Source organism: Monomorium pharaonis, chromosome 11 (genome assembly GCF_013373865.1).
Source record: "Monomorium pharaonis isolate MP-MQ-018 chromosome 11, ASM1337386v2, whole genome shotgun sequence".
Classification (NCBI taxonomy): domain Eukaryota; kingdom Metazoa; phylum Arthropoda; class Insecta; order Hymenoptera; family Formicidae; genus Monomorium; species Monomorium pharaonis.
Genome location: NC_050477.1, coordinates 6,609,548 through 6,622,082, shown reverse-complemented (window position 1 = coordinate 6,622,082; position 12,535 = coordinate 6,609,548). Strand labels below are relative to the sequence as shown.

Sequence of the window (12,535 nt, the reverse complement as noted above, 5' to 3'; positions counted from 1 at the left end):
ATACACACAGTTCGTAAAAAATGAGAATTAAAAGAAAATATACGAAAAAATAATAGAAATAATAGAAATTTAAAAAAATAAGAAAAACAATTAAAAAATTGTGATTTTTGCGTTTGCGAACTTTAACGTTTGCAAATATTTCTGTAACATCTTTTTAATAAAAATTGTTGCTATTTCACTTTCGATTAATAAAAGTGCTAAATTAGATAGTCGCTTTTGCGTCATTGTACTTCTAAAATAATTTTTTATTAGTTAAGTTTAATTTTGAAAAATTAATTTTAATTTTGAAAAAGTTGCCTCGCCAGTTAGAGTAGAGATGACCGGTAGAATCATCATCCAAATTTTGCGCCCTACGCTGGAGCCCTATAATGGAGCGTACACACTGCCTCGTAACGTCCCCGAGACCTACACAAGTAGAATCCCAATTTATTCCTCGAACATTCTTCGGACGTTCTCAAGAAAAGTAAATAATAGCCGAATATTAGCCTCGGGCGAATCCAGAAAGATCCTATGAAATATCTTTAGGATGTTTCATAAGATTATGGATCTATAGAATATATTTAGGAATATTTTTCATACATTTTAAGAAGTATATTTTGAAGATAAAATATAAATTAAAATTACACTCCGTTATTTAGAATTAAAAATCTAATTCTAAAAATAGTTTGAATGAATCGTGGAAAAGGTATTTCAAAGCGGACAAGAGGGTTAAGCGAGCCAGATATTCCGCGTGCCGTCGAGATAAGACGAATCGTATTATCCTCCTCTCCCTCTCTTATCTTTCACGTAACTCGACAGCCAATTTTTTCGTCAGCGCGACGATTATCCGGGAACACCTTGCGTGTTTCACATAAAGTGATTGGAGACTTTTACGATGGATCGATCGGCTGCTCTTTAACCGTGGAATGAAGAAATCCTAAATTCCGTCTAAATTCTGTCCGAATGAATCGCTTCCGATTTAAAGCGTTGTTAGCGGGTACTATCGATAACAATCTATCCTTTCTTCGTACGTCACAATAAAAGTTTCATTATTATAAGCACAGTGATAAAATATTATGTATTGAATACAATTGAATAAAATTATGATTAGTGCGTCGAATAACGCTTTTTACTCCACATTATTATCAAACTACTAATGTCACTCTAAATTATATATCTTATACACACACACACACACACATGTATAAAATTTTGTATTTGATTTTTATGTTTGTTTTTTACAAGCGTTTGAAAATTTTTTAATAACACTGAATGATTATGGTAGTCATTAGCAATATACAATTTTAACAAGCTTAGCCCAAAAAATACAAATTATAGTCCTATAAGATTAAATACAATGTTCGATGAATATGCTCATTACTTCATTTAATTGGTCCTCTGACAATATACACAATTTTATACGGAAGACGGCATTTTGTATTACAAATCAATAAAATACAATATCGACAGCTGTTAGCTTGCATGATTCATCGATCTTACATAAACTGATATTTTTGTAAAGATATCGATTTTCTTGACGATGCAGGATTCACATGTGCACACGCGCGCGCAGGTGGGCAAGAGAGAGAGAGAGAGAGAGAGAGAGAGAGAGAGAGAGAGAGAGAGAGCCGATGCAATACGTATCGCCAACTGCAATTACCAGCCAAATTGTTACAGACGAACTCCAAGAGCAGCTTGTTATTAGTCACGCGACAAGAAAACGCGCATATAGTAAAACGACGTCGTACAAACTTTGCTTTCGTGCAAGAATTATGCAAATTGCGAGCAGGATCGTCAAGACGTCACCACGTAAGAGGAAATGTCGTTCGACGAATCAATTAATTCTCCATCGATCTGTAAAGTAACATAGTCTTTTTTTTAACGCGGAAAAAACAGACTTCAGAAATCTTTAAGTATATATGCTGGCGCATCACACAATCCGTTCAACCGGAAGAAAAATGAATCTCAGTACATAATAAATCGTACTCTTTTTTTTTCACGTACACGTACGTTCGCTGAGCGTCTCTTAAGAAAGGAGTTCCCACGACAAAATAAATTTTCTCGCTCATGCCATCGTTTCCGCGATTCGCATCACCCGGTCATCGCGGCAGCCACGGAAGTGCATTCACTAAAAATTTTCAATTGTGTTTACGGCCGTTCCACGTACTTTCTCTCTCTCTCTCTCTCTCTCTCTCCGATTGCCCTTCGCGCAAGCATAGACACGGCTGCGACATAGCCGTGCGTACATTTTGCGTGGCGCATCGAAGTGAATATGGTTACGCACAATGTTCGGTCAAGTCACGCGCGCGTGTGTACGTGTATGGTATAATGGACGTGCGTGTACAGGATGAAAAGTGCGCGATGGTCTGTGGCTTGCGGCCGCTCCGAAAGGATGGCCTCTCGGAGGACAAAAAGAGACGGGCGGCCGCGGGCCGACCCGCAGTTGGGTGAACGCGAATGTCAAGCCGATTCTACGGGCGACCGTGTTCTTGCAAATTGCGACGACGCCAACGCGACGATGGATAAAGAGAGTACGTTGTTTTATAGAATATAATTAATTTTCTACGCGTAAATTGTCATTTTGTGGCCCAAGTACAACGAGAGTAGCTTCTCGGTGGCTGAAATTCTACACGAATCGCAATGATAAATCGCGACGCACTTGGAAACGGCAAATCTGATACATTGGAATACTTGTCATATAAACCACGCACTTATTCACATTTTCTAGTGACGTTTTTCCGTTTTATTACGTAATTCCACGGAGTAGTCCCAAACTGCAGCTACAAACTTTTTTGACTAATTTATTGTGAGACATTTCAATACATAAAATAAAGTGAAAAATAAATAATGCTCAAATACCGTTTCAAACTTATTGGTTTATTTTGTTATCTCACGAATCATATCATTTAAATGTAATTTCGCGGAATATATTTGAAATAATCTCAAATTCAAATTATTAATTCTTTGATTAGTTTACAGTCACAGATCTATTTGTACGTAAAACAAGGAAGAAAACAGCACGCTTAAATTTTTCTCTTTTAAATTTGGTTAAAATTTATTATATTATCACATTGCAAATTAGATTTAAGTTGTATAATCATTAGATAACATTTATTTCATGGAATATTTATAATTCCAACCAATAGTGACACAAACTCTTTGACTACTTTACCGTCAGATCCTTTTACACGTAAAAGAGAGAAGAAACAGATAAACTCTTAAATACTTTTTTTTCAAACTTGGGTGAAAAAAATGTCAATATTTCTGATTCCATTATCCCGTCTCGGAGCGAAACACGATGCAACATCGCGGCATCGTATCCCGTCGATTTCTATTCATGATCGATCACGCCAGCGAGGAAGACATACATCTCTCCTGCAACGAGATGCGCAGGAAAACGCATCGGTGCAATAGTAGTCGGCGTCGCTCTCGCTCTCATCTCGTCGCGCACTCCCGTTCGCTCGACGGAGTATTGGAATTTCGAAAAGCCGGCTCATACGTATGTACGTACGTGCGCGCGCGTCTGTGTACGTGTGCTCAGGTAGACAGTCCTGATTTAGAGCATCCCCCGGTTGGCGGGCGTTTAACCGAATCGAGGATTCATCTCTCCTCAAAGCAGCGCGGCGGCGGACGCGATGCGTGAACGGTGTGTAATATGATGAACGCCACACGCGTACGACGTGTGTACGTAAGCGCGAGCTTTGTACACAACTGTACACACGCCCACACACACTCGCGCGTCATCCCTTTCTCCTCTCCACCGCTTACCATTCTTCCTCCCGTCCCTCACCTACACGCTCGCGGCGATTACACCCACGCCGAGCTCTCTACTTACGATGCCGGTTGACTCGTGTTGTCCGGCACTCTCCGCCACTTTGACTCGCGCCGTCTCTGTCGCGGCACAGCACACACACACGCACGTACGCGCGCGCGCGGTCTGACATTCGGCATTCCCGCCACACCGCCACGCCACTGCAAATCGCGAGGGCACGAGCGGGCGAAACGAACGAGAGAGCGAGACGACACGAAGGACGACTGACGGACCGGAGAGAGCGAAAGATTAAGGAAATGTGTGTCGGTAGAGAGCGAGCGAGAGAGAGAGAGAGAGAGAGAGAGAGAGAGAGAGAGAGAGAGAGAGAGAGGAGAGAGAGAGAGAGAGAGAGAGAGACGAGAGCGCGCGCGAGAGAGAGCGAGTAGAGAGAGAGAGGAGCGAGAGCAGCGAGAGAGAAGAGAGCGGAGAGGATGAGAGAGAGCGCGGCTCTACGCAACGCCGAAAGCAGAGGTGTCGGTAAAGAGTTTTCGAAATTTGCGCTCGCACGCGCCGAGAGCCGCGCGCCGATGTATTATATGCGCCGTCGACGAGTCTCCCGTTGTGATCCCCGCGGTAACTGAAAATCCTTGGTGAACAAGCGCGATTCACGATCCAGATTTAAAAGAGACGTAACGCGCTTTCAATTCAAATCGAACGCAGTCAACAATTTCTTATATATTCACACAGCGCTCACCGCCGCGCGCCGATCTTTAGGTACCAAGTTTCGAATTTCAAACAACGATCCGGTACCGCGAATAAATATTAGGTATATTTACTAGTAAAAATTAGAAGCGAAATTTATAGGTTCAACTTTTTTAACGGCCCTCGGGAAGAGAGATACAGATTCTCTTGTTCGTAACCTACAAACTCTCCGGGAAAGACGAGCGGAGATGGAGAGAGTGCTCTGTCGCCCCCGTCGGTCGACGCCCTTGACTCGCACGGGGAACAGGGAAACGGCGCGGCGCGGCGCGGCGCGGCGCTGCGGTAGGAGCGAGACGGAGCGGACTGCTACCACTGCTGTTTCTCGACTGTGTGTGCGCGCGCGCACGCGCATGTCCATGTACGAGTTCGTTTCATTGATGCAGCATCGGTGTGGGCGCCGCGCCGCGGCGATTGGTGTTGGTTGTCGCTCATCGTCGGTGTGTCGTGGCGCGCGACGTGGAGCGGTGATGGCGGTGGCGGTGGCGGCGGCGGTGGTGGTGGTAGTGATCGTGGTGGTGGTGGTGGTGGTGGTAGTGGTGGTGGTGGTGGTGGTGGCGACGACGACGGCGGCAAGCGGCGTTCACACGTTCCCGTCATCCACTTCGGTACTACCCGGCTCGCAGTCGAGCGTCGTACGCTGCGCGGTTCGGTTACGACATTTGCTTGCCTCCGATTCTCTGTCCGATCCCTGCTGTGCCCGGCTTATACACGTATCCGATGTGCACGGATCTACGTTTGACTGGGTGCACGCGTCTTTCTACGAAAGTGTGTCAGTACGAGATGGAACAAGCGAGCTAGAGAGGGGAAGAGAGAGAGAGAGAGAGAGAGAGAGAGAGAGAGAGAGAGAGAGAGAGAGAGAGAGAGAGAGAGAGAGAGAGAGAGAGCGAGAGAGAGAGGGGGATAGAGGAGGAGTACGCGACAAGAAACGCGAGTGCTTTTTCGCCGCAGTGCCAAGACGGATTAAGGACGGAGGCGCGAGAGTCAGAGTGAGGGAATCGTGACCTCCGATGGATCCTCCGAGGTACGTATATGGCGCGTGTGTCAATGCCGACTCCTTTGAATCTGAATTTTCGGAGAATCCCGGAGCGTAGAGAAACTTGGCCGCGCCAAGTTCATGCAGTTCGTTGCGATAGTTAGCAACGCGCCAAGTCACGTGTCCTCGTTAGTTATGCGGCCAGCTTCGGAGCGTGACGCGCCGCGCCGTCCAGCGCCCTCCCCCCCCCCTCCGTCCCCCGCGCCTCCTCGCCGTCGAGTATCGACGAAGCGTGGATAATAGACGGCGATTATTACTTTCGCGGTGAGTAAAAAGAAGAGGGGATAAACATTCTTTTCCTTTTTCTTTTCCTTCTGCTCCGTACCGATTGCGCGATGCGCCGTGCCGCGCGTTAAGGCTATAGTACATACATATATCGTTAATCTCGCTCCCGGGGCCCGCAGCGCCACGCCGCGCCGCGCGTCGCGCGTCGCGCGCCAGTTCTGGCAACTTCTGGCCCAATAATTACGACGCTGGATCGTCTTTCGCGAAACGAGGGAAGGCTCGGTCGGCCGAGTCATCCGCAAAAACTAATCCCTTCCTCTCCACCGATCAAGCCTTAATTCCCTCCGCTCCGCTCCTTGATCGATAAGGCGCGCGCGTTCTCTTCCGAGAAAACGTTGCGCCGAGCCTCGAACGTCGGGCTCGTTAATCGAGTTTCAAACAACAGACCCCGAGTCCGCTCCGAATCTTTGTTCCTCGTTTCCCTCTTCCTCCGGGTTTATCGCGACGGCTTAACGGATTATTGGAAAGATACACGGAAGTCATTAACGTTGTACGCGTGAAACTGACACATCGCAACAATACGAACGTGGGATTCGTGGGAATTTGGACAAACGTACCAATTTTTTTCTCTACTCCCTCGTTTCATCGCGAGATTTATTTAATAAGTTCTTGGAGAGGTACGATCTTCCGGTCTCTCTCCGTATTACGATATCACATCTATCGTAACGCAATCCTAATTAATTTAAACCACCTAGGCACGGGCAACCTCGAATGACGTAATCCTCGGACAGTTGATTGTCTCTAAGCGGAGAACTTTACGAATCGGTGTCATCTCTCAAAAATTTCTCAATTTTTCAACAATTTCAAATATTTATTAATTCCTAACGCTCGTGTTTAATACAATTAATTTAGTCGCTTGATAACATTTCCAACCAGAAAGTCGATTTTTTATGTCGTGACAATTAAAAAGGAAAACGATTGTACATCGGTATTATTAATTACTTTCTTTTTATTTTGGCACTATTATATTAATTATATATGTTGTTTTTCGGCATTGAGTTCATTATTTGTAATTACAATATTTCAATTTTTATTTAGGACATGTACTTAAACGGAAAATAAGTTTCGATTGACGACGCAATTTTATTTACCGATCAAAGAATGGCGAGTTTTGTATACGACAAAAGTAGTCACCGGTAAATCTTTCTTGTAAATCTTTCAACGCGATACGATTTCCGAATTAGCGATCAAATTAATTGTATAGGTGGTTTTACTTGCGTTATTGCCAAGAAGCCAAGAGTCATCGACGATGAAAGGGATCGCGCGCAGTGGTGAGGAGATGGAGCGGGAACGATGTTAGAGGTAATCGTCGTGCACGGCTCGTAAAATTATCGGAGACGATCGACAAGCCATTCGTTCGCGTTGTCTTTCTCGCGTATTAGCGTATACTATATTGTGATTTCGCGGAACCTTTAAGCGAGTGTGTATCCCATAAATTGTAGCCGCTTTTCGCTGCTGCGAGTTCCTCTCGCGTCGAGACAGCCAACATTGAGGCGTATTTCAAAAAGAGAGAGCGAAAGTTTGGATTTTCCATAAATACATTTCGAATATGTTTGCCGGTTTCAAAGTGATCGATACAATTTGGATTAGACGAATAATATGTTAAACGGAGTTTCGCAATTGAAATTCGCTATTGAAACAAAATTGTATACTACCTGTCGATTCACGGTGTAGGCGGAATTTCTCATTTAATAATTCGTTGTTAGAACAAAATTTTTATACGCGCACGTTCCCAACTACTGCCGTAAGCCACTTAAGTTGTTTCTCTCGCCGTATAATTATCATGCTTCGCGAGATAAGGCTCTTTACGACTCGTGCATTTCACCAAGTCGGCAACGTCGTCATGCCGCTAATAAAGACACGATCGGTCGTATCGTAATTATGCGGAATATTAGGACACTGTCGTAACGTCGCACGGAGTTGTTCGCTTTTATCGCCAGCACAATAGAGTTTTTACTTTCGCGCCCCTCGCGAACGGCCGATCGCCGATGTATAAGAAGCAAAAATTACGACCGAGCATACAACTGATCGTTGATATCTCAATTGTCACTTATATTACACGATTTGCACACACACACATATATATATATATATATATTTTTTTTTTTTTACCGAAATAATTCAATTGCAACAACATAAGAAAAACAAGCGCGTCAACTCACGCGTTATTAATTCTTTTTCCATTGGTACTATTATTTACTTGAGCGTACTTTTATTTAAGACGTATGCTTGAATAGAATCAAAGCAAATTTCTATAATCTCCGCGTGTAGAATTGATATCTTTGTTGCGGAACGACTCTATCCCGCACTCTCGACTATTTGGCTTACAGCTCATAACGAAATTGTGGGGTTCGTAAACGGCACGCGCGGTATCACTCGCGGTACTCGATAATTAAAGCGCGACACCAGCGTGTCCGGTGTGGAGAATCCTTTAATCCGCGTAGCATTGTATGCCGCCGCCGTCGCTCGGCCATGTTTGCCATGATAACGATCATCGAGAAGGTAAAGAAATCACGGACGATGGTTAAGGATCAGCCGAGGGCCGATTACGTGAGATTCGTGATAACTTTCTCCGTGACTCGTCGCGAGCCGCCCATCGCAATCGGCGCGCGCGCTTCTATTCGCCGGCGGCTCCCTTTTCTCCGGGAATAAACAGCGCGGTAAGCTTTTCGAGAAGCGCGATCTTTATAAGCTCTTTCAATGCTGCTCCTTCATTCGAGGAATAATCCCGCGATATGAAATTACAATTCGCGCGCGCGCATTGCACGTTTGGTTTATTTTGTCGAAATCTAAAACTTATTTTATCCCCATCAAATTATCGCGGTTTAGATTGCCGATTGTCGTCGTTTCACGCGACATCTCTATTGCTCCGCAAGACAATGGAAAACGTACGGTGCAGGCGAAACTTTTCTCAGCGTTTGCATAAATGCAAGTGGAAACCGGGCGGATTTAATTTTGCGCGGTGGCGGCGGCGGCGGCGGCGGCAGCGGCGTTCGCCGACGCGTCGCGACGTCAAGCCGAAAAGTTTTTATCGTCCCGCCGAACGCATTTGCTGCAAATTGATGGAAATGATGGCTCAAATTCGGGCCTGGGCGAGTTTTTCACGCTCGCGCACGCATTATACACGCACGTACATAAATATATTTATCCTCGTACACGTACGTATATCTGTACGTGTATTGCTCGTGAAATACATTATCCGCGGAGAATGGACTGTTAACGCGGTTATATGACTCCATTTTGCGCGTTACACGAAACATCATCCCGCGTTACAAAGAGCCCGTAATGACGCGTCATGTATATGCGATCGTGCGGCGCGGTAAAAGCGTGAAAATAATAGGCAACGTTGTCCGCCCGGCCACACGCGCGCGCGTTGCTTTTCGGCCGTCGCGTCGCTTGGACCGTCCGTCCGTCCGTCCGTCCGTCCGTCGGTCGGGGACCCTCTTTGGCCAAGCGTACAAATCGCAAAAATGTTTCCCGTAATCCGCCCTGCGGCGAGACGAGGCGAGACGAGGCGAGGCGAGGCGCGGAGCGGCTAAAATAAACAGCGCGCTGAAATCGCGCACGGCAATCTGCGCGAGAGAGGGAGAGACACCGCGCGCGCGAATTATATCTCGTCCGCGCCCTTCCCTCGATCCCTCGTTGAATTCGCCAATTCTCTACTTGGAAATTAAGCTATGGCCTAAACTAACCCAACGGTATATAGCTACATACCGTCGTTATACGTCGCGCGCTGGGTCGGGTGCCGTCCATTCGCCCGGTCGAGTGTTTGCTACTATAGTACTATACTATACACACCCGCCGAACCGCTTCCTACCGCTCGTCGTCGCGTCGCGCGCTCTTGTTCCGTGTCCATCGATTTATATTGACTTGCTTAAGTGTCTCCACCGCGCGCAAACCAACATGCAGAACGAGCACGAAGCGAGCGGTTGTGATCTGTGTTCGATATCGTTGCGCGGTTAAAAAGAAAAAGAAGACGATCTCTTCACTGGGATTGATGGGACGATGAAAGTAATCGACGACGCGCGTTGTCTCCACGAAGACGAATTTAAAACGTTATCCTTCGTACATGTGGAACCGCGCGTTTGCCTTCTTCTGCGCAGCCTTTTCTCAAGGCCTTTTCTCAAGCCCTCGATTTTCTATCCCCCGACAAAGAGTCCTTGCGTACTTCGAACCGATGGACTACCGCGCGACTATATGTATATATGCAAGGGATGAAGGAATAACGAGCAATTTTACTTCTTCATCGTCTCTCTATTTCGTTTGTTGCTTACCGACTCGTAAGAAACATGTGCAACCGATCTCACCTCGTTTTCCGCGAAATCCGTCTCGTACCTAGTAGCGGAATTTGTTGGACACGTCGCGATGTTTGCGATAATGGCCGCGCGTACCGCCCGCCACCGTGATCCATTGAAAATTGCATCGTAATCAATGCGTCGTAGATCCTGGAACGTGACGTTGCGCTCAGCCGGCGGCTTTGCACACACTCGTGCGGATATATACATACATACCCGGGCGGGCGCGCTCTTTTTCTTTTCACTTTCTCTGTCCTCGTCGCACCGCCGCGTTCTTTTTCTTTTCTCACTCTCTGTCCCTGGTTCCTGGCGCAACACGCCTCGGAGATTAGGATAAATGCTCCTATGGAGCAGCGCGCGACGGGGCCGCGCAGTTTACGCGCCTAGTAAATCGAACGATAAATTGATCGCTCGCCCATCGTAAAGCTCCTCCACGTTCACGCTTCCATTGCATGCACGCGCGCGCGCGCGCGCGCCGCGCCGACAAAATGAAAACGCATAGTTCCTGCGAGATACCGCGCGGTTAATAGAGACAATACTTTTAGCGCACTATTTCTCGAAAGAAGGGTAAATTCAAATAGCGCGTGGGAGCAAATATTTTTCTAGCCGAACAAACAGGAGAAATGCTATAAGAAACTGCTACATAAATTATACAGAAAACGTCACATAGAAGTAAGGAAATAAAGGTGAATTTTTCTTCGACAGGAACGAAGCTACTCTACGGCGTGCGAAGATTTAACGACGCTCGAAAAATTACGCGAGGAAAAGTGTCGTGAATGTGTTGATACGTACGACGGACTACTTGAACGCGCGAGAGTCCGTGCAAAGTTTACAACGTTTCCGTCTATTTCCGCGTTTATTAAGCAATGTATTCGGAGAAGTGTATTTGGTTCGCGGTAATGTAATCGCGATGAATCGCCCCGTGCCGTGAACGGTGTATGAAACGAAAGAGGAGAGAGAGGAGACTAAGAAAGCTGGAGCCTCTTCCGAATCACGAGGATGCGTTCGAGCCTACGAAATGGTGAAATGATCGTGTACACGGTGTATCGTGGACGCTGCAGTGATTTCTAAGAAGCAACTGTCCAAGACAAGGATGTACCCCGCCCCGGCGAGACATCCCGCCGCTCCCGTAAGTATATAATTAATCTATATTATACCCGTATATACATTTCTCGTTTTTCTCTAGAAACGCAACAAATTCGCTACGTGGCATAGAATCTGTGGAATGGCAAATTAGAGACGCGCGGGTAAAAATTTTTATGTGCATTTGTGAAAAAAAGCGCACAGACGCCGGCCGCGGCTGGTAAACTCAGCTCTCTCAATTAATTTAAAGCGAATTCGAATTGAACGAAATTTCAATTTAACCTACGAGCAATCAAGTTAGCGAACATTTTCTATTCTGTGTTGGGTATTTTCCCAGCGCACTACCACGCGCGCGCGCGCGCGCGCGAGCGCGGCGAGTGTTTCTTCGTTTGCGCCGCGCCGGTATTCTTTTGCTTAGCGTTCTATCCATTATACCGAACGTCAAAGGGTAATATAGTGTAATTACCGCGAGGGTCTGCGCGAGGGAAGCGAAAGAGCACGTGGGAGTCAAGTCGACCGCTCTCGCACTTCGCGTTGCTAATTCGAAGAATATGTTTGATTGTTCCCCGCGCACGGCGCAACCTCCGCTCGTGCCACTCTTTTTACCGTCGTAATTTCACGCGTCGCACAAGCTCAAAGTCCCTCTCCGCGAGATGAAACGAGACCACCGGCGAATTTGCTGATACACGAACGTAAAGAGAAAGGGAGAGAGGACGAAGGAAAGAGAGACAGAGATCGAGCGGACCATTAGAAATTATGAGGATTATTTATAGAGCCCGCAAGTCAACGTACAACAATTGCCGTTCATAGAACCGGCCAATGGACGATATGTGGGCACCACTCGTTTGCTTATTCACGCTGATGTGGCGCCGCGCCGCTCCGCTCTGCTCTGCTCTGCTCTGCTCTGCTCAACGGGCACAAAGTGGCTCGATCGTTTCTTCGACGAGTATACTCGATGCGTATACGACGGACGAGCAACGGGCAACGGGCAACGGGCATACGAAGCGGGCCGGCGATAACACACTGCCGCATGCCGCCGTAATACTCCTCGTAATATCGCGCGCGAAACGACTGATAATTATCGCGGTGACTAATAACGCAACGACGTATAATTGCTCGAAGGAGAATCGGAAGCGTTCAAGCGAACTCGATCATTCCCCCCCCCCCCCCCGAGTATTGTGAAGAGTAGGTATTGACGGAGTGACGTGACATTTTTTTCAACAGAGCTAATAATTATCGCCATGACTAACGGAAACGGACGACGTAATTGACCTCAGAAAAATCGCAAAAATGTCCAAGATATTTATAGTTTTGTCGCGGTGACTCATAATTTCTCTTTCTTTTCTA

At 46.5% G+C, this 12,535-nt stretch overlaps 1 protein-coding gene across 8 annotated transcripts in view; it reads left to right on the top strand.

Moving 5' to 3' along the window:
• Nucleotides 1-5,055: 5,055 nt before the first annotated feature.
• Nucleotides 5,056-12,535, top strand: part of LOC105829989 (protein groucho) — a 60,971-nt gene continuing 53,491 nt past the window's right edge. For 4 of the 8 annotated variants that reach the window (XM_036293993.1, XM_036293996.1, XM_036293992.1 and 1 more), the window contains exons 1-2: nt 5,057-5,513; nt 10,811-11,234. In XM_036293993.1, coding sequence (XP_036149886.1) covers nt 11,199-11,234 — 36 coding nt within the window. In that variant the 5' untranslated portion in view covers nt 5,057-5,513; nt 10,811-11,198. Of the gene's footprint in view, nt 5,514-10,810; nt 11,235-12,535 lie in introns of all 8 variants that reach the window. The other 4 variants (XM_036293995.1, XM_036293994.1, XM_036293991.1 and 1 more) reach the window with 2 other exon arrangements.